The 26897-nt window shown below is 54.4% G+C and overlaps 1 protein-coding gene across 3 annotated transcripts in view; it reads right to left on the bottom strand.

Annotated features, from left to right (window-relative positions):
• Positions 1-8592: 8592 nt before the first annotated feature.
• The window catches only part of ARHGAP22 (Rho GTPase activating protein 22), a 90331-nt gene continuing 72026 nt past the window's right edge, over positions 8593-26897 (bottom strand). For all 3 annotated transcript variants that reach the window (XM_081823934.1, XM_081823935.1, XM_081823933.1), the window contains exons 3-8: positions 20256-20463; positions 17333-17465; positions 16362-16435; positions 15630-15751; positions 12865-13780; positions 8593-9155 (exon numbers count right to left, since the gene is read on the bottom strand). In XM_081823934.1, the coding sequence (XP_081680060.1) occupies positions 8927-9155; positions 12865-13780; positions 15630-15751; positions 16362-16435; positions 17333-17465; positions 20256-20463 (1682 nt within the window). In that variant the 3' untranslated portion in view covers positions 8593-8926. The remainder of the gene's footprint in view (positions 9156-12864; positions 13781-15629; positions 15752-16361; positions 16436-17332; positions 17466-20255; positions 20464-26897) is intronic.

Here is a 26897-nt window from a genome sequence, read left to right as displayed (position 1 = left end):
TTTTCTGTTCAGAGAGTTGTTGCTATTCCTTTCTTCGATCTCCTGTTGAGTTTGTAGGTGTTCAGAATGGTTTGATCCCTATCCAGCTGAATTCCTGAGAGGAGACGAAATCCAGGTCTCCTACTCCTCCGCCATAGCTGGAGGAGGCAGCTTTGAGTGTATTTTCACCTTCGCCATATTTATATTCTCTTTGCCTGTGCTGGCCAGGATGTCTCTGTATGACGACACTCCTCTATCTTGCTCAACTCTTGCTCCAGAAAACCATCTTATCCATGCTGTCCCCACCCTCACCTGCACTCAAACTTCCCTGCTTTGAGGAAAGGACGGGACAGCGGGTAGGTAGGTCTTTACGTGATCACTGCTGCTCCATCAGCCGATGTGGTTGCCAACCTGGTGCATGCACTCACTCTGTTTTATCACAGTCATTGGAGAGGCCTCCCAAGGAGAGACTGGGTGACAAAAGCAGACATCAAAGTGTTGAGTCAGTATTCATCCAGTTGTAATACCGCAGTGATGCTAAATAAGATGGGAGTAGTTCGTCCTTGTTAGTCTAGGTACTCTATTTATTTTAGTATTGTTCCTTCAAAGGTCCATTGACTTCATGTAAATAAAAATTGATTTGTACTGATTTTGTGGTTTAAAATTTTTTTTAGCTTTACAGTTAACGTACCAAATGTCTTTGGACTTTGTTTGAAACAAATACTTCAAATACGCTTTGTTAATGTTAGAATTCTAACATTTAATTTCGTCAATTGATGAATGCATATATGCCTAAGATCCTATGTTGGAAGGTGGGGGTAAGGAAAGATACAAAAATGGATGACAGTCTGGTCAGCCTGATTGAAATAATGTTGTGTAGAGGAACAGGAACCATGCTGAAGGAACACAGGGAGGGATTGATCAGAGGAAATGAGGGTTTTGCAGGGGAGGCATTTTTTGAGCCTTGATGTAAGGAAGGGTATTCCCAGGTTAAGGGGAAAGCAAGGAGGTTTAAAAGTGTGTGCATGGGCAAGGAAGGTGGAATGGCCTGGCATGAATGTGGGTATATGAAGACAATATAATGAGAGAGAAGTCTGAGAAGTTGGGGATCAGAATTGAAACATTTGGAGAAATTGTCTTCATTTTAAAGGCAGTAGGAACTTGTAGTTTGTGAGAAAGAGTAATGTGACCTTTGTTTTAGGAGGCACACGGATTGTGGGAGCAAGCTGGTTAGACTGGAGGTCTGGTGACTGGAAAGCCAAAGATACTCTGCTGAGGGAGCTTTTTGCACAGTGAGAATGGAAGAGAGAGGACTCAGGTTGTCATTAGCTAGGTAAAATGGCCAAGATTAGCATTTGGGGCTGAGCCCTAAGGATTTGGCAGCACACAAGATGTGCAGGGAAAGTAACATCCAATGATGTATTTTCCAGTTTGTACATCATAGTTTGAAGAGACTATGATGAAACACACGTCAGGTATGGCATCAGCTTGCCACTTAATGTTTCAGGGTGGAAAGAAAGGAATAATTTCTCCCTTATTGCCTATACACCTCTCCAGTCTCTTTCATTGTGAGGTCTGTGTCATTTGCTTGTATGGCTCCATTTCCGTTAGTGTCATTTTGTGGACAGAAGGAAAAAGGGGATTCCTGTTGGGTATAACATATGTAAGACTTAGGGTTACCTGGATAGGTGGGGACATAGTTATGATTGAGTGGTAAAGCAGCAGAAAAGAGGACTTCTGAAAAGTCAGGGAATAGAATCATGACATGTCTTGAGAAAAACAGACTGAAGGATCAGAACGAAAAGGAAGAACTAAAAGCACATGTGTCTTTTTTTTTTTTTTTTTAAAGATTTTATTTATTTATTTGAGACAGAGAGAATGAGAGACAGAGAGCATGAGAGGGAGGAGAGTCAGAGGGAGAAGCAGACTCCCCACCGAGCAGGGAGCCCGACGCGGGACTCGATCCCGGGACTCCAGGATCATGACCTGAGCCGAAGGCAGTCGCTTAACCAACTGAGCCACCCAGGCGCCCCAAAAGCACATGTGTCTTGACAAGACAAGGTCCCAGAGAGGATGGGACCTACTGAATCCTATGAATCCAGGTTAGCCTGAGCTCAAGATGGTGAGTTTAGGCAATCTTGGACAAGTCTCAATTTTGCTGAGCCTGGTGCTGCTTCCTTCATCTGTCACATGAGGATGGGAGATGGTCTCACAGGGCTACTATAATGATGACTTCATGTACTTTTATAAAAAATAATCAGTGTATGCAAATGCAGTTGCTGGCTTTAACCTTGGAAAGGAACAGAAATGGTTTAATGTAGAGAAATGTCGAAGAGCAAAGGAGGAATTTTATATGGTCTCCCACCTGAGAACTTTTGTACACTCTGACCTTCCAAGTCATTTTTTTCCATCCCAAGTAGTTCCAGTCTTTGTGTGGTTGGTAAGAGTAATTGAGAGAAATGCCTCATTTGAGAGAAATGCCTCAAAATCAATACTGATTTTTTTTTATATAATTAGAACAGTTAAACATTTTGTTTTGGTTCTGTTTTCATGTAACATTCCTGCCATTCACCCCATTCCAGCTGAACCTCCTCTGTGACATATACTTTACATCTCTGTGCACATGGTTTGGTTGCTTACTCCTGCATTTGCCTATTTTAAATCCTCATTGCTTAAGACTTAGCTCAGATAATTCTCTGATGAACCTTCCCTGCCATGACTTTTTCTTTCATATACCCAGTGCATGCTTGCTAACTCATTTATTCATTTGTTCACTCCCTTTTTTTCCCACAGGATATAAGACAGCAACGTATTGTGGGCCTTTTAACGTTCTGTGAGGGCACCCTGTGTGCTTCTCTTCTAGAGCTTCATTCTGGAAGCCCTTGGATGGAAGAACCTGTCTTGACTCCTAAATAATGCCTGGGAGGTAGGCATTCAATAAATGTTGGGCTGGGTAAGCCAATGACTAGGACCTATCATCTGTGCTATTTCTGTCCTCTGAAATGCAATATTCATGGCCCTCAAAATGTGTCATAAGGAAACTATATACAGCACTCTGAAATGACTGTAGTAATGTGAGCATGGGCTCTAATGCCAGATACCTAAAGTAGGATCCTGGCTTCACACTAGTTCCCTCACCTACAGCAAGTTGCCTAAACTCTCTGAGGCTCTTGTTTTCTCAGAAGAGGTTAGAGGGAGAAGAGGGTGACTTTTACAAAATTAGAAGACGATATGCCCCCCCCCCATCCATTACCAGCTGCCTTAGAAACCTAAATAAATACACAACTCTCCACCAAGAGCAATGACAGATGGGGTGCAGGGCACATCAAGAATGAGGCATGCCAAGCCTCAAGTGGTTACTATGGAAGAAGGGAACCGGGAAGACACCAGAAGATCACTAAGGGGAGACAGAGATGTGGAAGTGGAGGACGGGCAGATGGTGCAGCCAAAGTAATGACTTAAATGACTCAATACCTAGCATCAGTTCTAGGTGGCTCTGTGTTGAATTAGTAACAAGATTCGTGGAGTGCTTACTCTATGCTAGGCACTAAGTGCTTCTTAAGAGCTCACAGACTTTTTACAACTTTATGTGGTAAGAACTGTTCTTTCCCCTCTTGTGATCAAACCGAGGCACAGAGAAGCAGAGTAACTTGCTCAAGGCTACTTGACCAACCTGTGGTGAGGCCAGGATCTGAATCTGGGCAGTCTGGCTATAGTCTTCAGTTTGTAACCACAATGCTTTACAGGGGATACAAAGTGAAGACTGAGAAGTTCTATGTGAATAAAGGCTTTTGTGTTCAAGTAAGTTACGGGGCTCCTACTTACAGGTGAGCATGTTCATCATTTTTCAGGACTTCTTAAAAACTTTAGTATGCATTTTCACACCCCTGTCTGCAACCATGTCCGTGTCCTCTGTCTTCCCAGTTCTTATCTCAGAAGCCAACCCTTCCACTTCCTTGCATTTTTTTTTTTTTTCGGACTTCTCTCCTCATTACCACCCTCATTTCTTCATCATCTTTCCCTTTCTACTGAGTCATTCTTAGCAGCAAACATGCTCTAGTAATTCCCATCTTTAAAAGGCCCTCTCTCGGGGCGCCTGGGTGGCTCAGTCTAGTTAAGCGTCTGCCTTCAGCTCAGGTCATGATCCCAGGGTCCTGGGATCGAGCCCCGCATCGGGCTCCCCGCTCTGCGGGAAGCCTGCTTCTCCCTCTCACACTCCCCTTGTTTGTGTTCCCTCTCTCGCTGCCTCTCTCTCTGTCAAATAAATAAATAAAATCTTTAAAAAAAAAAATAAAAGGCCCCCCTCTCACCCCCTTTCACTCTGCTACCCTATTTTTCTGCTCCTATTCACATCAGGACCTCTGTAAAGATTGATCTGGGCACGGTGTCTTCCCTTCACCCCTCATTCAGTTTTCCTGTCTAGTTGCTGGCCTGTCACTCTACTACACTTGGCCTGGACCACACTTCCCGGACTAGCTTCCCTGCAGCCACTCCCCGTCACCCCCACCAAATTTATCCACTCTCCACCAGTGGCCAAAAGAGCCTCATTGGAATACAAGCCAATTCACGTTCATTGATTTAAAGCCTTCAAATGTTTCTACATCCCTTAAAATAATTCCACCTTGGGTGACAAGGCCCTACCTACAGTGTCTGGCCTTGCCTGGCCCCTGCCCTGTCTGTCCCCCGTGCCCACAGGGGTGCCAGCACTCAGGCGGACTTCTACAGCTCTTTGTCTTCCGCCTGCAGCTGTCTGGTTGCATGGCTGCCCTCTCTGTCCTTCAGTCTCTGTTCAGATTCACCTCAGAGAGGACTTCCGGACCAAATTGTCTAAAACAGGCCGTGGGATCAACTTTTTCAGAGCACTTATTAAAATCTGAATGTATCTTGTTTATGTGTACTTCTGTTAAAAAAAAAAAAACACAATTCAACTAAGTAAATTTAGATCTTAATGGCTTTATTCGATGATTCATAAATATTGGGCAGTATACAACCTAACAAATGAGCTCTGAGGAGTTGTAAAAAATGAAAAACTTTATAGGCAGAAGGGAGCAGGAAATTATACTAGACAAAAAAGCAGGTTGGTTATTGTAAGGTTGCTTTCTTGCAGGGGATGGTTGGGGTCTATCCGACAGATGACCTAACTAGTCTGGGAGAGCCCAAACTATAAGTCTTGGTTTCGTGGAATGTGGCTGAGTATAAGTGACTCCATTTGGGACCTGTTGTCTTCTTTTTAATACTTCTTTATGTTCTGTCTTACCCCACTACAATGTAAGTTCTATGAAAGCCGTGACCTAGGTCTTGTTCCTTCTATCCCTACAAAATTGAAAGGCCTTGTGGATTTCTATAGTGGATATAATATGCAGCAGGGAAATCCTCTCCTGAAGCATACGGGTTAAGAGCATATCCCACCCTCCGTGACCAGATCCTTGCCACCTCTAGCCCTCCATCCTCCCCCGCCCCTCTCCTTTCTCTGTCTCTCTCTGTCACACACACACCCCTTTTGCTCTGGTTACACACATCAGCATACAGAACAGTTGAGGTGTCACATCTGTGGGGAGCTTTCCCTGACCTCTGCCATCGTCTGATTTAGAGGTCTCTTACAGCACTTACTTTGCATCCCGTGCACAGACCTCATTAAAACATGATAGGGGTAACGTTTTAAAACTATCAAGCCAGCATCTCTTCAGTTTGGACGAGTAAGTAAGAATACAGGCTCTTAATTAAGACTCCCTGGGATGGAAGCCTGACTCCTTCACTGACTTGTGTATGGTTGTGGTCCAGGTCCTTAACTTCTCTGTGCTTCCAAAGTACTCAGCTCTGAAGTGCAGAAAGTAACATCGCCTAATCACATGTGAGACACCTAGACCTGCTGGTGCAGCAACCACTCTCTGAGGTTATCCTCATTTTAGATAGGACGGAACAGAGACCCACAAAGCTTAACTTCCCCAAGGTCTTCCAGCTGCACAGACCCGGCCCAAGTTCTTTGCTCTATGCTGAAAAGCTTTCTGTGGCTCTAGCTCTTTCTCACCAACCACCACATAGTTTTGGCACCTCAGAGGTCCACCTGTCACAGGGCTTGGTGGAGCATGGAAGTAGTAGCAATGGGCTTGGTAGGAAGGGCAGCGATTTCTGGCAAAGGTGGGGGCTCTAGGTGGAGACAAGAATGTAAGAGACAGCAGCATTATCGTATCTACTTAGCTGTGGGCTCATACAAATGAGAAACTGTCCCTTTGTGATAGAACCACATAGGATATTAGGAGAACTCTCCAGGGGGCTGGGGCCACGAAACATGTTGTTACAACAGTAACAGTAACAGTAACAACTGACTCCATTTACTGCCCACAGGCCTGGGAACATTTATACGTGGACTCCATTCCGAAGCCCTTTTACAGTGTGGAGTATACAGCAGTCATGCCTGGTCCATTATTCAACAGCCAGGTAAAACAAGGAATTCTCTCTCTCTCACACACACACACACCCCCCCTAAAAACTGTACTCTTAAAAAAAATGGACATTTGTTATTAAGCCAATTCCTTTTTTGTTTTTTAGTATGAGACTTATAACTTCCAGTTTTTGCTTTAAAGCCAAACACAAATTTTAAAACACTTTTGAAGTAATCTAAGAACAAAATCCTAGATTTTTGCCAATTTTATGCTATTGCATGGTTGATTTATCCACAATTTAGCAATTTTTTAACAACTTGCCTTTGCTCTTTCTGAAGCATTCCAAAAATGCAAAGGTCTTCAAAACATTAATTACCTATATTTTCACATTCATAATTCACTGGTTTACTTAATTTGAAATGTCATTACACTAATAGGTACAACTTGAATCCACAGTTCGGGAATAGGTTGTTGAAAGGTAACTCAGCTGGGGAGAACCTAAGTGGATAGGGACAGGGTACGAGGCCAAAGCCCATCGGCCCTGGTGCTGAACGTGCTTCACAGGCAGAAGTCCGTATGTTTTACGGATAGAATGGAATATGCTGGTTAAATGGAAACTGGAGGATAGAACTTCTACTGAATATTGCCTACTGATTTCAGGAGAAAAATTGCCTTTGCAGATCCTGGTTTTGCCAGCAGGTGGCAGATGTGGTCCACGAGCTGGTTTTGGCCAGGCCTTGGCTGGAAGCTGAGCCTTTGCCAGTATGAATGGCTAAGAGCAGACAAACTTCCTTTTCATCGTGTGAACCCCCTTTTGTCTTTCCTGCTCCTTTGATAGCCTGGTGGTATCTTCTCTCCACGTCAAAGTTGGTAGAATTCCAGGACTATGGTAGGGAGCCCAGGACCATAAAAATACACTGGTGTTCCCACCGATTTTCTCCTAGCCTCAGTTTCTCCTCTGAGCATGGGACCAGTTCCTATCTTGTTGAGGAATCAGTCACCTCTTTTCTCTTTCTCCTTGAATTTTACCTTCTGGGGAAACTGGTAACCCAGATCATCTGCTATAGATTGCCTGAGAGTAGATCTGGGTGTTGCTCTCCACTGACCCCCCCCCTCCTCAAAGTTTCCCAAGAGAACTCTTGCCTGCTGATGCTGCTGGGTGCCCTTGGCAGGCATCTGGCTTCCTGGTTGGTAAGACCTTGGGTGGCTCAGCAGAAGGCCTGTGGTCAGCCTGCCTCACCACTATGGGAGTTACCAGAATGTCAACTTGGGCCTGTGGGCTTGTACGCTATGGTATGAAGCCAGCTCTTCTCAGGAGCACCAAGACCCTGGCATTTAAAGCATCAGTGTTGTAGTTTATACCAGACTCTAGGTGGATGGGTGGTTGGGCCTGAGGGACTTTTCCAGAGATAGTGATCAGAAATTGGGGCACTTTGGTGCTCAGGATAGCAAGAGGTGATATGTAAGGACACTGTGAGCAGGAGTAAGTGAAGTGATGCCAGTCCTCTCCGCTCAGAGGCCACTCCTTTGTTGCTCCCTAAGTCCCATCCCTAGGAGCTCTGGCCCAGGCCTGCACATGTGTGGTGGTGGCCAGGTAAACACTTTGTTGAAAGCTCTGCCCTGATGGAGCCTTGAAGTCTGAGGATGAGCTGGAGAAGGAAGGTAAAATGGGCATGGAAGGAAGAGGGACTAGCACTAGCTCGAAGGGGAATCTGCAGGGAAACAGGGCACCCAGCCTGAGGGGCGCCTGGAGGACAGAGAATGGGCACTTCCCATCCCCGTGGCTCTCTTTTCCTTCAAACACCCACTGTGCCCCCACGCACACCCGGGTGCAGAAGTGAGGTATAGAGTGCCCATGCTGAGCTCTGACTCAGGGGCTCTGGCCCTGGAGCAGATGGGGGGCCAAGCAAAGGCAAGCAGGTTATGGTAGAAGGCTTGAGAGGAATTCCAGGCCAGACACCAGCTGCAGAGGCCCAGGTGGCTCAGAGGGGGAAGGAAGGCCTGACTGAGGAAAATCGTCTTGCCTTGGGCACAGGGAACATTGAGCAAAACATAGATTTGCATAAATCCAGCTTCAGTGACTGTGACAACACTGTGTGTTCCTCAGGGAGCTTCATAACCCACTTCTGAAGCCCAGGCCATTCCACTCATGGCACACCTTGGGGACTTGCAACTCTGCGAGCAACTTGGTAACCCCCATTCTACATGACCATAAAGAAGGAGTCAGGCATCGAGACATCATGCTATGGTAGCAAATTTAATAACGAATGCAAAAAAGTAGCCCACTCGGCTACTCAGATCCCAGGTGCCATCTGTTTTGGTGGTCACGAGACACCTGCCAGGCCCTGCATGGTCGGAGCAGCATCCAGATCCCATGTGGGGCTTGGGCTCCCGACAGTCCCCCTGGGGGCGTCAGGACTCCTCCCTCCAGCTGGCTCCAGAGCTGCTGGCACCACTGAAGCCCACGTCTAAGCTGCAGGGCCTTGTGGCTCCTCGTGAGGCTGGCAGCCATCTCTGCTCAGAGGCGGGTGAGCACCCTGTGGACGGGAGCTCTTTCCACTCCTTCACTTTGGGGCTTTGTCACCTCTTGCCCCTACAGTCAGGCTTCCCAGGGTTGAAAAAAACTCCTCCATTTCCTTCTGCAGCAGCTGGTTCCTCTTCTCCGCGTCTTCTCGCGCCCGCTCTGAGTTCCTCAGCTTTATTTCCAGCATTGTGTACTTTTTCTTTTCCTGGTCCAGTTCTTCTTCTAGCCGTGACATTCGTTTCCTCAGGTTGGCACTACCTTCTTCGAGTCTTTAAAATCAAGAAGAAAGACACTGTTTTAGCCTTTGGCTGGCTGGGTTTCAGCAAACATGTGCCTGCATGCATTCCTTCCAAAGGAGCTGGTCAGGCGGCCGGCGGAGGGGAAGGACACATGCAGGCTTGGACCTGGCTTCTGGGACAGGCCTCACAGGCCTCATCAGCTCCTCAAAAGACCCGGGCACTCACCCCCAGGGGACCTCTCCTCAGCCTGTGATCCAGAAATGCCAGCATGAGCATTTGGCCCTTTGGCGCTCAAGGCCGGCGGGGGGGCCTCCCTGAGTCCTCACTAAAATATAAAGTCCACTTACCCTCCAGCCCAGCCAACTGTCCACTGAGGAATGGGCTGCTGGCTGGCAGAAAGCAGGCCTGGTCCCCAAATGGCGAGGGAAGTAGGAAACTGTCCCCTCGCCTTTGCTCATCTGCGAGGCCCCTTATATTGCAGCCTCCCTCTGGCTGCCCCACCTCCCACGCACTGCGACTCAGGGGAAACCCCTTTCAGGTTGTCACCTCCACTACTCCTTGTCCTTCACGCCCCAGCTCAAATGTCCCACCCTCAGTGATACTTCTTTGGATCCTCCCCACAGACACGCTTCTCTGGATGTTGACACCACACTCTACAAAGGCTGGCACGTCTGTCTTTTCGACCAGATGACTACCTCCTGTAAGGTCTTTGGGGCATGCTGAGCCCAGCCCCTGGGAACCAACACACTGGAGTTTGAGCCCCAGCCGGCTGTTTATGAAGCAACACAAACTGCTCTGAGTCCTGGTGTCCTTTCTGAAAAAATGCAGGGGCCAGCCCTTCCCCCAAGAGCTACAGCTACAATGGACAAAGAAGACCACGCACAGTGAGCGCACAGCGCAACACCTGTAATGTGGTGTTTTGCAGCAAGTATCCATTCCCCATCCCGTCCAGGATGAGGCCCAGGCCTCCACCCTCAGTCACCTAACACAAAGCGTGAAGGCGGCAGGAAAGCTGCCTGCGCCCCAGCCCGCCATCTGTGGAGCACGGGACATGCTGTGAGACAGAAGAACCCCCAAGGTGAGTGGCAGCAGGGACCCCACAGACCCCTCATTGCATCTCCTCTGGATCCAGCCCCCTCTTCGCTCGTTCTTCCTCTCTGCCCTGGTGCACTCAAGCTCGGGCCTAGGCTTCCTGTATTCCTCTCTATGTGGTTCTTTGTGTGACCTCATCCCATCTCCAGACCCAAAGTATCATCTCCATGCTGACAACCCCTCAGCTTCACTTGACTCCACTCAAACTTCATAAGCATTGCACCTTAACAGGCCCACAGGTGGCTCCTGACTCTTCCTCTCCAAACCACTTCTGCAGTCCTGGTGTCCCACTCAGTAAACACCTTCTTTCAGTTACTCCACCAAAACAAAAAGGTCGTCCCTTAAGTCAATTTTCTTTCATCCCCACATCTGACCAGTTGGCAAAATCCTCCAAATATGTTCAGAATCTGGCTCTTCTATCTTGACTGCTGCCGCTTAGGTCCATGCTACCCACGTATCTAGCCAGAGCCCTACACTCCACCCCCCTTTCTCACACTCCCTTCATCCCCACTCTTTCTTCCACCTGCCTCTCCCACCACAGCCCCTGGGCTTCTGCACCTGGCCTTCCCTCTGTCCCAGCATGGCCTTCCAGCCCTCTCCCCGCCATGCTCCCCACTTCCCTTCACCCTGCTTTGTACTCCTCCTTTATCTAACCTTCTAACATACCATAGATTTTTAAAATCTATCTTGTTTATGGTCTCTCTCTGCCTCCAACCCTCAAACACCACCAAATAAGAATGAGGGCAGAGGTTTTGATCAGTTTTGGTCTTGGCTGTGTCCCCAGCATCTCGTACAGTGTCTGCACATCATAGACACTCAGTGAATTCTCTTTTGGGAATACAGGAATTGGCACAGGGGAGGGGTTCTGAGTCCTGGGAGGCAGGGCAGAAAGCTGGTTTCCCCTAACCCCCCAGACCAGACGCAGTGTTGACTGACTCCTGTGTGCAGATGTATTCCCCAAAGACTCGCTGGATGGGGCTCCATTCTTTCATGTGCTCAGACAGACCCTTCTCTCCCTAGACCACCCTTCCAACCAGGATGACAGCACGGACCACTCTGCTAGCGAGGGTCCTACAAGGGCTGCTGCTGTCCCTTTGCCTCTGCGAACTTTAGCTTACCTCCAAGCCACCAAGCAGGAGGAAGTGTGAGCAGTGAAAACTCCCTGAGCACTCTGGATGCACCAGGCCCTGTGCCGAGCACTCCCATCCACTGTGGCACTTAATCCTCACGACAAATAGGTGAGGTCACCCGAGGCCAGAGACTCGACCCTAGGCAGTGTTATCTAGAGCCCTCCACGGAACAACTTTGCATTTTCCCCTGAGAGACCAAGCTTCTGAGAAGGTGAAAGAGCTAGAAGCTCAAGTTGGCTCCACAAAGAGCTAAAGAAGTGAGAAGCTGGTTCTGACCTCTTCTGAGGCTGTATGATGACAGCCTCCGCCTGGTAATACTTCTCATGTATCCTGTAGTTTTTGTCTGTGAGCTCATCTTCAGCTGTAATCATCTTTCTCCATATCTGCAGGGTGTTCCACCGTTCCCGTTGCCTGGTAAATTCCAACCCAGTGCTCACACTTGTGGGGGTTTCCCCCCAGCTGTATACCTCACAGTTTTACTCATGTTGTGTCCTTTCTCCTCCTTGCTCAGCCCAATCCTATTGGTCCTTCAACTCCTGGCTCAGACATTGCCTGCCGTGACCCTCCCCGACCTCCTGCAGAACAAAAGGGCCAAACGCTGCCCCTCCAGCTCCCTGTAGAAATCCCAGGCCCAGAGTGAGAAGCAGGAACCCCTTCACCTCCACTGTCTCTGATGGGGAAAGGAGGATGTCAGAGCCCACAAACAACTTCTGCTTGTGGGTGGGGCCTGATTTATAGGTCAGACAGCTGGGGCCAGGGGCTAAGAAGCCTGAGATGCTGGCAGAAGCACTGTGCACTGGCCAGTGCAGGCTCTGCTGGTGACCTTGGTTGGAGAACCTGGTGCCTCAGAGCTGGAATACACCTTCCTCCGAGGGAGGCTGGAAGGATCAAACTAGGACCATCTGTGAGCAAACTTGCAAGGCTCAGAATATGGCACAAGGCATCCTCCTGTGACCAGGGAAGGTAGGAGGGCAGGGCTCAGCACAGCCAGCTCCCTCCTCATAGGAAATTGGATTACAATCCTAGAAGGAGTCCTCGTTCCGTATCAGGCCCAACCATGGTCAGCCAGCCAGGCTGGCCTGGGGCCTGCATTGCACATGGACACTTCCTTGGGTCCATGCACATCTCAGGGGGCCCGTCTCCTCCCTGAGGGCCACACAGGGACTCCTATGCTGAGCCCCTCCATTAAAGGTGCTCTGAGCAGCTCAGGCTGAGATTCTGACTCACTCACTCATTCAGCAGGCATTTATGGAGCTCTGCACACCAGGCCCTGTAGCTCCTGAGCTTTTCCAGACATAGGACCCCACCCCTCCATTCCCAGCCCTGTTCTGGGGGCATTCTCCCAGAAAAGTGGCTTCCTGGGGCTGGCTGCTCTGAGCCTTGCCTCAGAGAGGCTTGCTTTCAGAGCCAGAGGCAGACTACCCAGAGCTGGTGCCCCGTGAGCTGCTGGCCACAAGGGCTCTGCCCGGCCCTGGGGGTGCCAGCCTCGCACTCACCCCATGGCTGCAGCCCTTTACCTTTTTATACTGGTCTCGTACTCAGTCCTCTGCCGGCACAGCTCCGCCCTGAGCTCTGTGACCAGGCCCTGGAGAGCCTCGGAGCAGCGAGCATAGTCCTGGGTGGGGCTGCCTGGGTCGCTGGGCTCGCTGCTGCTGATGCAGGTGTCCACCTTGTCCAGGCCACGGCCCAGGTCCGGGGATCTGCGGTCCTCGCTGCTACTGGGGAAGGGGGAAGGCTCGAGGGCCCCCTCGGTATGCAGGGAGCTGCAGGCGGATGAGTCGCTGGCCCGGCAGGCCGTGCAGCTGCTGATCGAGCCCCTGGCCGACGCCTCGCAGGAGGAGGCCCCCGACCACGCTGTGCTGGCCACACTGGGGGTGCTGGCAAAGAGGCCGCTGGGTGGGGGCACATTGTCATAAGTGGAGAGTCTCTGCGAAGAGCCTGAGTCCTTGAGCCGTTCTCCCGAGGAAGCCCGGCGGTGGCCGCGCAGGGAGGACAGCCCGTTCATGAGCCAGTTCCCTCCGGAGGAGATGATGGGCACCTCCAGGGATGAGCTGCCCACCTTCGGGCTACCCGAACGGGACCCTGACTGCCAGAAAGAAGACTTCCAGCTGGGCAGAGTCTGCACTTTCTTCCCAGGGCTGGTAGTGGCAGGGCTGCCTCGGCTACCCAGGCCCGCGGGGGAGGTTCTAGACAGCGCTGCCACAGTGGCCCCATCCAGAGACGAGGTCCTGTGTGATGGCAGGCCAGGGCTGCTGGGGCTGCTGGGGCTGCTGGGTTCTGGCTGGCCATCCCCCGGGACCTCCTCGGAGCCCCATCCCACTGTGCACGGTGGGCCCCCACGCGGGGAGGCCGGCCCTTCCTCGGCCCTCGCAGTGAAGAGTTGGCCGTGCTTGCGGATCAGGACGGTCATCAGGTGCTGGACCAGAGAAGTGCCTGCCAGGAAGAGAGAGAGTGAGAAAGCCTGGCTCTGGATGTCTCCAGTCCAGGCTCTCTAGATGAGACCCAACCCAGGGTGCCTGCAGTCCAGAACCAGGCTGCCCCTCAGGAGAGGACTCAGCCACCACACCCTCCAAATCTAGCACAGACAGAAGAATCCTGCCCACGAAGCCCCTTCCTTGGACACACAGGGGGCACTGTGCCTCCAGCCCCGTGCCTCCCTCTGGGTGTGGGGAGGAAGCAGGCACTATGCCCACTGAGGCCACAGAGCGAGCCAGCGGCAGGCTGGCACTGGAAACCGGGACCTAGACATCACAGCCTTCTCCGCTGCCCCTGCCCACGCCACTCCCCTGCACTGCCAGGGAGGGCTGTGCCTGACTGTCCGCACTCTGGGGGTCACAAGGCTCTGGGTCAGGGACAGAGAGGTCTTACAGGTGCAAGTGGACACACACACCCCCCCACACACACACAATCCCATGTACACATGGTCACAACACACAAATGAATGTACGCAGCCCCCCAACATGCACAACTCGCCCTCCCCCCACCCTACTCTCTCTCTCACACACACAATGACACACACAATACCTCTTCTCCAGGCCACGGCCCCTGAGATGCAGCCTGTGTGCCTGTAGTTCCTGCCACTGGGATTTGGGGGTCAGCGATGAAAGGGGGGGCAGTACAGTGGGACCATGGTACCTATCTGCTTGCCTTGTTCCCTCCCGTTACCCTCCACCAGAGACCAGAGACTGGGAAGGTTTCCAGGTGATAAGGAAGGAGGGGTGGCTGGGGGGACCCTCCCACTAGAGGTAACTAAGAATCCTGGAAAGAAATAAGGAATCCTTAGCCAGAAAACCGGGTGAAGCAGGAACTCAGTGTTTGCTGTTGGGCATTTGTTCCACCTGGCAGGCCGAGAACCTGGGGGGCCTGGGATGAGACCGAGCTAGGCAGGCCAAGGGGGAGATCTGAGGGAGAGTGCCACCCCAAGAGCCACACCCTAGGCTTGGGGGGACACAGAGCTCCACAGCCCACCCCCACATTCCCATCTCTCCCAGGTCATGCTCAGCAAGGAATGGCAACTCCGGCCTCAGCTTGCCTGGTGCCAGGGGCAGCAGCTCCGGCTGGCTTTGTGCTGTGTGAGTCCTGGCCTGCCTCTGCACACCTCAGCCGGGACTGGCTGTGGGGCTCCCGTCCGTGGGCAGCAGGACTCCCACACTAACCACTCCGGGACAGTCTTCCACGGGGCCTCCGGGCATGGGCTCTAGCTTCCAGGACAGCCTGCACCTGTGCCCTTTGGTAAACCTGGCTGACAGAGTCACCTTTCCTCTCCTGTGCTCAGTTTCCCCATCTGTAAAATGGGTGTGATAACCACATCATGAACTTGTGAAGCTGACAATGAGGTGATACAAGGAAGGCACTCCTAGAGGCCCTCACATATCGCAAACAGCTGCTATTGCTATTTTTTGTCATTATTTACTCCCCAGGGTACGGCTCTGACATCCAGGAGCCCGTGACAACTACTTAATAACATTTACTTAAGAAAAGCAAAAACATCAGTGTATGTTCAAGGGCAAGGGCACTGACCTCGTCCATCCCCCAGTCTCTCCCACCATCCTAATTGCTCCCAATGACCCCATCCACAGGGCAAAGTTCCTTTTCCTTTTATAGCTGGACCCCATGGGGTCAGGGAGGGGGAGGAGAGGGCCCCCTGGAACGGAGCCCCCTCCCACCAGCCCGGCCCTGGGCTGGACTGATGCAGGGTGATGCTCCTGAGGACGGGCCTGCGACCGAGGACAGGCCAGCCCTGGGCAGCACCCAGCACCGCTACGCACGCCTCCACCGTTACCTTCCATGATGGTTACCGGGTCTTCTATCTGTGGCCGAAGTATGTTGGGTCCAAAAACAGTTGCCAGGTTCTGGACACTCATCTTGTTGACATTTGAGTGGGACTGGACTTCATCCAGAAACCTGTACAGTAAGGAAGAAGCAGAAGCCAAATCTGCTGGGAGCTGCCTGGCCTCCATGCCCAGCCATGTCCACGCGTCCACGACTGCTGGGCGTAGCCAGCTGCCCCTGGCAAACTCAGAAGAGGGCAGAGCCTCCCCCTCTGAGGGGCAGCAGATGGCCATCGGAAGCAGAGGCCGGCGGGACAAGGGCCCACTGTCAGTGTGGAAGCAGGACACACGACTTTCCCGCCTGCAATGGGGACAGAGGCCCGCGAAGGCCCAGAGCCCTCAGGCGCACTGCATGCCCTCTCCCAGCTCCTGGGGCGAGGCCGGTGTGCTCGGGGGGGCAGACCCCTGGGGGAGGGAACGGCGGGAGGCACCCAGGGAAGGCTGAAGGGACACAGGGTGTGTCCCTTCTCTTCAGGAATGCTACCCTGGGGACTGTTTAACACTGCCTGCTCCCACAGGGACCATAAGCTCCATGAGCGCAGGGGCTGTGTTCTGTTATGCCCCTCGCTGGCTCCATCAGCACATGGCGGGGAGATGGGGTGGGAGAATGACCGAGGCCCCCTATGTGAGGGGAGCAGAGCCAGAGCGCAGGGAAGGGGAGCTCCCTGCCCCTAGTCACTTACTTGCAGATATATCTGAGCAGGTTGTAATTGGCCAGGGGAAGGCTGCTCACTTGTTTAGCCAACTCCAGAGTCCCCTTGGGATCGAAAGAGAAAAACAGCATTTCAAAGGCCAGCAATGAGACTCCAGGCTGGAGGGAGGGCTGGGAGTGGGGGCAGGAACCCGAGTCTAGACCTCCAGCCAAGGCCCATGCAGCCAGGCCCCAGGTGTCCAGAAGGCGCCCCCACCTCCATCTCCCTCTGAGGAGCGGGGAGGCCAGCCGTGGGGAAGCAGATTTACTTTTGGGGAACTGATGTGAAGGGTATGCCTCTGCAGGGCGAAGGAGGAATGTCAAGGCCACGGCTCAGCACACTTAGGGAGGCACAAATATTTGCCAGGTAAAGACCCCTCGTCTCCCACAGGGCCAGAAGGTCGACAGATCGTCCTTCCGCAGCCAAAACCAGCTAGGGCTGCAGGCAGGCACCTGCAGGAGAGGGCGAGGGTAGGCGTGGGAGCCCTCTGTCCTGGAAGCAGCCTCAAATTCTTTTGGGAGGAGGCAGGATATAAATAGATGAAAGGTCTGGTGGTTTCTGAACCCTGTGGCTGGCCTGGGTAGCCTGAGGTTGAGCTGGGTAGTACAGCAGGAGTCCCTACTGTGTTGGGGCCCACACCTGGGCCCCAGGCACTCAGAACCACAACTGGAACTCAGCCTGCTTTAGGAGGTACCTGCCCCTCCCAGAGACCGAGGCCTGCACACAGAAAGGACCGTACACAGACAAGGGACGCTCCGGGCACCCTCCCACACACAGCAGGGTGCTCCAACCAACCCCTCACCGACATACATAGAGCAGGATGCTCCAGGCCCTTCACACAGCAGGCTGTAGGCCAGGATCTGTGGGCCCCGAAAGTCACTAAATGTCTGTCTGTGCCCTGCTCCAGACACCCACCTCCCAGCAGGCCCACCTCCCAGGATGGGTCCCGAGGAGCCACTAACCTCCCCCTCGTCCTTGGTGAGCAGCTGGGCACAGCTGAGGAAGTCCTCGTACCTGGCGAAGGGGACCACGGGCTCGGGGAGCTCCCGCAGGTAGAGCTTCAACAGAGAGGCCACCGTGTGCACATCTGTTGTGCTGTGGGCAGGGGGACATGCATGAGGCCTGGGACACCAGGGAACCCCAGGAGTGGCCAGCACCTTGTGCCACTCCCCCAGGGGCAGCCTCTGCCCTCATGTCCACATGCGACATGACGTGAGCCTGAGCTTGCTCCCCCCACCCTCCGACTAGCCCACCAGTAGAAGGAGGGGCCATGTCAAAGGCACCTGCCATGCAGGCCTGCTGAGCTCCCGGGAAGAGCAGGCATCCTTGGGCACTGGCCACTAGGGGCCGGGCAGGTCAGAGGTCAGGCCCTTTCCCTCAGCCTCTGGGTTCCTATTCACATTATAGACGCCTGGGCTTCTATGTTCATCATGCTATTTCCAGCGCCCCAGTGTCCTGTGTGTCCTCTTGGAGGCCTCAGTCTCCTGTGCCCCAGCTTGGAGCTGCCCAAGCTGGTTTGCCCCCAGTGGAGGGCAGCAACCCTGGGCCTACTGGCCTCTGGGTTCAGGTCCTGGACTGCGATCTTGGCACCTCCTCTAAGCTTGCTTTCCTGGATGGGCCTGGGCCCTAGGTATTTCATCTGCTTTTCTAGAGCCCTGGATTTAAACCCTGAGCCTGCATCTCTCCCGTGGCAGGCACTCAGGAAAGATGAGCCTGGGGCCAGGAGAATGTGGCTATGCCATTAAGGTGCCATGGCCCTGGCTCTCCATGGCTGGTCTCGCTGAGTTAAGCCCTAAGGTCCCTTCTGGCTCTGGCATTTGGGATTCTAGAGATCTGTATACCCATATATACTTCAGACCCGCAGACCTAGGGCCCCTCCCTGCCTCAGGCCTGGTGGCTCTTAGTCTGGCCTGGCCACACGGCCCCTGTCTCTGCTCCCACTTACCTTCTCCAGCCAGGCATGCTGCTGCCCATGCCCTCCACTGCCTTCCCCCAGGCCCCCTCCCCACCTTTGCCAACACCGCCCACTTCCTGGGTGCTCACAGCCCCTGGGGGCACCCAGGCTTGAGCCCAGTGGCCCCTCCCCCCTGGAGCCCTGTGGGTTCAGTGCTGGCCACTGCAGGAACTAGAGCCCCAGGAGGCTGAGTGGAGGGGCAGGAAGCAGGGAGCATCTGCAGGCTTGCCCCCAGGGAAGACGTAGACAGTGAAAGCACAGACGTGTGGCCAAGGCCCTACTGATATGTCTCCCCTTGGTGGGGGAGGTGAAAGCTTTTCTGTCCTGGGCAAGTGGACTCAGAGCGGCCCTTCCACCCTTCTGCTCTGCCAGCCTCGCTGGCTGGAGCCCCACCCTGGCTTCTCCTGCATACCCTCAGCTTTCAGTGCTTCTGGGCCCAGGAGGCCTGGCCCCTAGCCAGTCCCAGCAGCTCCAGTTCACAGCCCCCTGCCCCACAGGTCCCTGCAGTCAGTCATGTCCAGATCCTCTGCCCCACCCTGGTTTAGGGAGCCTGGCCCAGCACCCTGGCTGCCTCACCTTCTTTCCTCCCTGTCTAGAAACACACTTCCTCATCCTCTCCCCTCCTTCCCTACTCACTGCAGAGCCTCTCCCTTTGAACAGTGGCTTAAGGCTTTTTCTTGGTATTTCTTGCACCCCCCCCACCACCCTCCCCTTCTACACACACCTACCCTGAACCCAGACACCCTACCCCTGCACCCAAGGAGAATGTTCTGTGGCCCATGGCTCTGTGGATGCCCACCAACCTGTGAGCCCCTCTAGGGCAGGTGCCATCACCTGTCCCGCTCCCTCCCCCCAGGATCAGGCTCGCAGCATGTGGTGGACCGGGACTGGGTACACAGACAGGGAGGGCAGCGCAGGGGTCTGAGTCAGCTTCCTCCCTTACTGTAGGTGTGACTTGGAAAGAAGTGGCTAACCCGAGAGCCTTAGTTTCTCCGCCTGCAAGATAACGCTTCCATTCCTCAGTATCTCTTCTTTCCTAAGGGCAGACCTCCCCTGGGAATGGGGTCAGTCCCAGGCTCCACATCTATTGACAGACTCTCCTAGCTGCAGTGATGGGTCTTGGCAGAAGCTGGAGGCACGGGGGTACTCTGCCCCAAGAGAAGAGCTGGGAAGGCCAGGGCTGCCAGCAGGGACCCATGGGTTTATCCTGGGGGCAGAAGGGGGCCTTGACTATGAGGGCAGATCTGAGAAGGGCAGCTCCACAGAGGCCAAGGTTGGCTTGATGCAGGAAGAACTTCCTATGAAAACTGCTCTAGAATGGGTGGGGTGCCGTCAGGGAGAAGAGGCCCCAGTTCGCCCCATCTCCCGGGTCACGGCCCTCGGGCTCTTCAGGGAAGTGGACTCTACCCACACAGTGCAGCCCCGGACCCGGGAAGCCCCAGTGATGGGCTGGGATGGGCACTGGCTCCCCACCCCCGTTGTCTGAGAGAATGGGGGGGCTGCTGCCCCATCTTGCCACTGAAGGGGCCTGGGCGTGGGTCACCCCGAGGAAGCAGAGCCCAGAGAGAGGCCCTGCAGGAGGCCTGGAGTCCCAAATGGAACCAGCAGAGGCCCTTCTTTCCCCCTGCCTGGCTTGGGTTTACAGGCATCCACCGTGGAAAGAGCCCGTGTAGACACGAGTGCGCCTCGTCTGCGGCAGGCCCCAGCCCTGAGAGGTGGCCCAGGGCTGCTGCAGTGATCTTGTGCCTGGTGCTCTGCCCAGGGGGTAGCAGGGGGCACGAACTGAGCCCATGCACCACTGTGGGGAGCTGTGCCACCCACCACCCCGCTGCCAGGCTTCCTGGATGCCATCCCACCTCTGGCCCCTGGAGCTTGTGTCCTGGGGAACGGACAGGTGATCCCACCTCTGCCGCTCTCCCCCAGGAGCTCACCTGTCAAACAGTGGCTTCTCCCCACAGTCGAAGGAATCCTGCAGGTCCCTCACCAGGTTGGCCTGGCCGGGCATGCGGAAGAGCCCCTCCTCGGTGAGCCCCCGCTCGCGGATGAAGTCCACACATTGCTCCACCAGCAGGGGGGCCAGGCGGGGGCCATACTTCCGCTCGTGGTGGACTGTGTCCTCCAGGCGCTGCCCAAAGATCCCTGAGCACGGAGAGGAGCTGGTCAGGCCCTCAGCGATCCAGCTCGGCAGTGGGAAAAGGGCGCTTGGGACAATGGGCGGCAGGGGGCGCTGTCAGGGCCCAAAGGGCTCTTCCCTGAGGGAGCAAATCAGAATCTGGAAGGGCACACACCAGGCGGCTGGACCCTGGGCCACCTGGGACAGGGAGCAGGAGGGCACAGCGGGCAGGGGGCCTGTCCTGTGCTACGGAATTTGTCTAAGCCCGAGGAGCCTTTAAAGTTTATTTTTATTGGTTTATTTATGCAACACTAACCTCCAAACAGGAGTGGCTTACATTTAAAAACCCAGGACTATGTCCCCAAAAAGAGGCACTCTAGAATGTTCTTAGCGGCACTCTGCAATCCCTCCAAATGGGAAACCACCTAATAATGCCCATCGGCAGTAGAATGAGCGGGTATGTCCCGGTCTACTCATACTGTGCAGAACCAGATGGTGATAAAAACAGATGGCGCGCAGCTCACACAACAAGACAGATGACACACTGATGTGAAAACATACTCATGGCACAGCACCAGTGATCGTTAGGGAAACGCAAGTCAAGCTACAGTGAGGTACCACCTCGCACCGCATTAGAACGGCTACTATCAAAAAAACCCAGAAAACAGCAAGTGTTGGCGAGGATGTGGAGAGACTGGAACCCTTGTGCGCTGTTGAAGGGAATGGAAATGGTGCAGTCACTACAGAAAACAGGAAGGTGCCTTCAAAAATGTAAAACAGAACTACCATATGACCCAGCAATTCCACGTCCAGGTAAATAACCAACGGAACCAAAAGCAAAGACTTGAACAGACATTTGTACATCCATGTTCATAGCATATTATTCACAACATTTGAAAGGTAGGGAGCACCTGGCTGGCTCAGCTGGTAGAGCACGTGACTCTTGATGTCAGGGTCGTGAGTTCAAAGCCCCATGTTGGGCAGAGAGCTTGCTTGAAAAAAGGAAAACAAAACAAAAACCAAAGGTAGAAACAAACCAAGTGTCCATCAACAGATACATGGATAAACAAAATGTGGTACATACATATAATGGAATATTTATTCAGCCTCAAAGTCAAAAGGAAACTGAGACACTCTACACCGTGCATAAATTGACATTGTGTCAATGAAATAACGCCAGCCACAAAAAGACAAATACTGTGTGATTTCACTTATGTGAAGTACTTAAAATAACAAATTCCTAAAGACAGGAAGGAGAATGGTGGCTGCCAGAGGCTGGAGGATGGGGGGATGGAGAGCCACCGTCTAATGAGAACAGAGTTTTAGTTTTACAAGATGGAGTTCTGGAGCTGGATGGTGTGGTGGCTGCATATCGCAAATATACTTAATGCCACTGAGTTGTACACTTAAAAATGTTAAAGATGGTAAATTTTATCTTAGTTCTATTTTACCAACAATTTTTAAGAGTTTTAAAAAAAGGGGCTCCTGTGTAGCGCATTTGGTTAAGCGTCTGACTCCTCATTTCGGCTCGGGTCTTGATCTCGTGGAATCGAGCCCTGCATCAGGCTCTGCGCTCTGCGGGGAGTCTGCTTCAGATTCTCTCTCCCTCTCCTTCTGCCCCCCCTGCTCATGCCTTCTCTCTCTCAAATAATAAATAAATCTTTTTTAAAAAGTTAAAAAAAACCGTGAGCAGAAGCCAGACCTAGAGTACACACTGCATGACTCCATCTGTGTAACGTGCAAAACCAGAGCAGGGCATGGTTACCCTGGTGGGTCAGTGACTGGAAGGGGTCCCAGGGGCTTCTGGGGTGCTGGTAGTGCTCTGATTCTGGACCTGGGCACTGCTTACCCAGCTATATTCACTTTGAGAAAAATCATTAAACTGTACACTTGTGAATTATACACTTTCCTGTATGCTACATTTTAATAATGTTCGCAAAACAAACAAACAAACCGAAAAACAAACCAAAAAAACAGGAAGCAAGAGATCCAAAGCATAGGACAAGAAAGCAAATGAGGGATGGAGGGAGAGAGGAAGAAGTAGAGGAACTCGAGACTGAGAAGACCTATGACAACTAAATACACAACCAGCTGAGAGGGTCCTGGTAGCCTGGGCAAAGAGCAGAAGCAGCTGAGGTCCATAAAGCACTCCCGTGCACGCTCGCTCGCTCTCTCTCTCTCTCTCTCACACACACACACACAAACACAAGGAGAAACACACTTCTCCCCGCCCTAAGCTCTACAAGGACTTTCAAATGCCCAGCGTCTTCCACATGCGTGCGGGATGCAGAGACCTTCCCCGCAGGGGGGCTTTTGGGGTGTGCCAGAGGCACGATGCCAGAGCTCCACTGTGTGCAGGCTCGTGGCTACCGAGGCCGGGTGGTGAGCGAGCCAGGGCAGAGTGCGAGCTCTCCCTTGCCACCGAGCAGTGGCAGGACTCCGGGCACCTACTCGGCTCCCCGCACGGTGGCGAGTTTGACGTAAGCTACAGCAGTCCCTGACGCGGTGCCGTCCCTGACATTTGACATTTGAGTGGGCCTGGAGGGGGGAGTGAGACTTCTCCCTTCTAGAAAACATGCCCATGTGGAGGGCATCCAGTGATGCCATCAACGCTCTAGGGAGCAGCGCGCGCATGCGTGCAAGTGGACACGTGTGTGCACGTCCGAGCACGTGCGCCTGAGGGCGGCGCTGATGCAGCCAACACGGCGCGCTCACGGTGCGGGGTCCTGCTCTAGGCGCTGCCCGGACACCGGGGCACGATTCTCGTGCAGCTCCATAACTGAGGGACTACTTCCGCCAGCATCACTATCAGCTCCGTCCCCTTTTTTCAGACGGACGAACGGAGACGCATGCCCAAATTCACTCAGCATGTGGCAGGGTCAAGGTTCAAACCCACGCAGGCTGGCTCCGGGCCTAGAGAATGTTCTAGGCCACACTGCTGCTCCCCACCCACGCTGGTGCTGGATACCCAGCTACTAGCCACCCACCAGTCCCGCTTCCCGTTTCCCCGGTCTGCTCGTGAAGACAGCGGGCAGAGGTGAAGCGGAGACTACAACGGGACACGAAAGGAAAAGCTGTCTGCCTCCGGGGACTCGGGGGAGAGCCCAGGGCCCCTGCCCACAGGGGTGGGGCCTGGCGGGCCAGTCAACAGCCTCGAGAGCAGGGGCTGAGGCTGCCGTGAGACTGGCTCGGTGGCCGCCTGGGGCAGCCCTGAGAAGCCTGTCGGAGGCGCCCCCAGGGCCCGCCGCTAACAGCGTCCGGGCCTCTCTGCCGGTCCCGGGGCCACAGAGCCACTGTCCCCACTCACCTCACTCAGGGCACGATGGCCCATGCTCAACAGTGGGCCACGTGGGGCCAAATGCTCCTGTTCAGCTAGGGTGATGTGTGAACCATTTTAATATTAGTTATTTAAAATCAGGAGATTTCATATAAAAATCTGGATTTCCAGCTTCTCTTGAAAAAAATCCACAGATCAGCAAGTACTAGGCCAGAATTCCCAAATGGCAACATTGGCAGAGTCCAGCGGCCCCTGTGCCCGTGATAACCCATCACCTGCCACCTCTCCCCAGTCCTCACCGCGCCCTATTGCCTCACACCCAGCCCGAACTTCACTCATGTGGCTCGGACAGGAATTCACCCCTCTGGCTTTGACCTCTATGGCCCAGACGTTCCCCAAGGGTACTGCGGTCAGGATGAAGGAGGAGAGTGGTCCTGATTCACAGGAGGCAGAAATGGGGAACCATGCCTGTCATGACCTGAGGCATTTGCTAGGACCTCAAACGAGCGGGCAGAGGACATACAGGGGGAACTGCCCATGAGCAGAGGGTCCCCAAAAGGGGGGGCTAGCCTGGCATTGCACCCTCAGTGCCTGCCTCTTGCCTCCCTCCCCACTCACGCACACGTCCCTTTCTTGTCAGCTCTACCCACTACTCGCCCTAAATGCGTCTGCTTTCCTGCTGCCCGGCCCGTGCACCGGCTTCTGCCTGGAGGTCTCCTTCCTCTTCAGTCCTCGCAAATCTCCTATTAGCCCTCGGGAACAGTTTGGATGTCCCGTCCTACGTGAGCTGTGAGTGCGTGAACACTCACCTCTGCCCGCATCCTCACTGGGAGCCCCCCCCTGCCCCCCCCCCCGCATTCCCGAGCTAGTGCTGGCCTGGGAGCACCTGGGAGCACCGAGTGAAGCGTGACCCATCCAGAGTTCCTGCACTCAGCTCCCCACGCTGGGCTCACAGGCAACTGAAGGCCACAGTCAGGGAAGAGAGACACCGAGGAGAAGAATTCTGAAACTCCCTCCAGAGATCCACCAAGATGGGGTAATCCCATCCAGCCTCCTCTAGGCTCTAGCACTTCCTGCTCTCCCATCTCCTGTCCCCAGGACATCCGCCATCCTTCTGTCTGTCCATCCGCCCACCCACCCTTCTACCCCCCTCACACTTGCGCCTCACCCTGCTCTAGGGAGTGGACGGCCTCAGTCCACTCCCACTCCCGAGGGCTGGAGACACCAAATCCTACCGGGGCCTGCTCGGCTGAACGCCCCTCGCTGCCTCCCTCCCCCCCCAGGAGGAAATGCACCGCGGCAGGCAGGCCAGGCCCCGCCCCACCTTCCTCTGGGGTACAGACCTGGGCCAGAGAGAGGGCAGCCGCTTCAGGGCGGGCCCCCAGCTCTGACAGTCCCCTCCCAACCTCAGCACAGCCAGGGCCACCCCCGGGAGCCCTTCCTCACCGCTCACCCCGCCCTCCTACACAGGGCTGGGAGCCAGGAAAGGGAAGTCCACAGGGCCCGGAGCGCTTCCAAACCGGGGCGATCAGGGGGAGGAGGTGCCATGGACACTGGGGTGTAAGGATGAGGAGATAGGCAGGCAGGCAGGCGGGAGTGGGGCGTGGGGGCAGAGGCCCCAGGGCAGAGCTGGGTGGGGGTCTGACGGGGGCCACAGGGGTCGGAGGCGGGGCCGGAGGGAGCAGAGCTGAAGAGGACCAGCCGCTGTGGTGAGCCCTGACCTCCTGTGTTGCCCAGGGGCTTTGGGATATGACGACACTGTCCCAGAGGCCCTCCAAGTGCTGAGCCCGGTGACTGGGCTGGGCTGGGGCGGGGGCGGGGTGGCGGGTGTGGAGACACAGGCAGGTGACAATCACGACTGAAGGCCATGATGACAAAGATTCTGAGCCTACATGTGCACTGGTCTGGGTGTACATCCCAGCTGAGCTACTGAGGAGAGGAGGGGCCTCCTTTCCTGGGCCTCAGTTTCTCCATCTATAAAACAGGATGATCGCACGGTCTCTAAGAGGCTGCCCTGAGGCCCTGCCCGAGGCACCACCAGGCCTGGCACGGAGCCCACATTCCCAGCAAGGCTGTGGGGAGCCTTGCAGGAGACTGTGGAGGCTTCAGGTGCTAGCTGCCCCCTCACCTCCCTCTGGGGAGAGAGGTTTTGTGGAGCACCGCGGGAAAGCTCACCCCAACTCAGCCTCCTCGGGCCTCCTTCCCAGCTGTCCTCCTGCCGGGGGCCACCTGCACTCGGGCTACAGGGCCGGGCCACCTTCTGCCGGGGCCTTGCCCACCCCTCCCCAGGCCAGGGTCTCTCTGGCAGAGCCGGGTGGGGCCGGGAGCAGCCGCCTGAACTTCCTCAGCCCTCCTGGCACATCTCGGAGGGGGAACCTTGCCAAGAACCAGTTCCAGTAGGTTCTTCAAATCCCTGGAAACCCAGCCAGTGTGTGGGTTCCTCGAGGTCCCAGCCCACGCTCTTCACAAAGTACCGGCTCTGCCACCAGAGAGGAAACTGGCAGAGGCTGCCTTCCCTCGGGATGAACCTGCTGCTGGGCTTGGGCCTGCGCCGGGCCTCCCCCCTGCCTGCTCTCCCCCGCAAAGCCCCGCTCTCGCTCCCCTTGCCCCAGAAGCCCATGCAGGAGCAGGAAGTCACAGGCCACTGGCCGGGCAGTCGGCTGGCTCACGCCCCTGTCCCAGATGACCTTGGGCACAGTCCTCATTCTCTCGGCCACTTTATGGGACTGTGAGCAGCCATGGCAGAGCTCACCACGACAGGCACGCTGAAGCAGGTATGTGACACACGTGGCCTTCTCCTGACCCAGGAGCTCCGGCCCAGAGCCAGGGCCAGAGCTCTTTGGGCTCCGAAGGCCCCAGAGGAAAGGAGAAGCTGGTGTTCCCTCTTGGAGTGGATTCCTGAGCAGAGACCTCAGGCCTGTCTGGCTCTCCTGGGGCTCTGTCTAGTTGGGGGGCAGCAGGATGGGGGAGGGGGCCAGGCCACATGAGGGAAAAGACACAAGGAGGAAGAACATTATTAAATTCTCTCCGGAGCTGCAGACTTTGGGAAGTCCCTTCCTGCTCTCAGCTCTGCTGCCAAGGTTGTCAACCCAGCCTTCCAGCACGGTGTGTGTCTATGCGCCTGGCCCTGCTCTAGGTGCAGCTCAGAGCGGCCCCGGGGGGCGGGGGGGGGGGGGGGGGGGG

The sequence above is a fragment of the Leptonychotes weddellii genome, chromosome 6, assembly GCF_054177405.1.
Source record: "Leptonychotes weddellii isolate Sample4059 chromosome 6, ASM5417740v2, whole genome shotgun sequence".
NCBI classification, from domain to species: domain Eukaryota; kingdom Metazoa; phylum Chordata; class Mammalia; order Carnivora; family Phocidae; genus Leptonychotes; species Leptonychotes weddellii.
The sequence above is the reverse complement of the archived record's forward strand: the minus strand, read 5'-3'. Positions and strand labels throughout refer to the sequence as shown.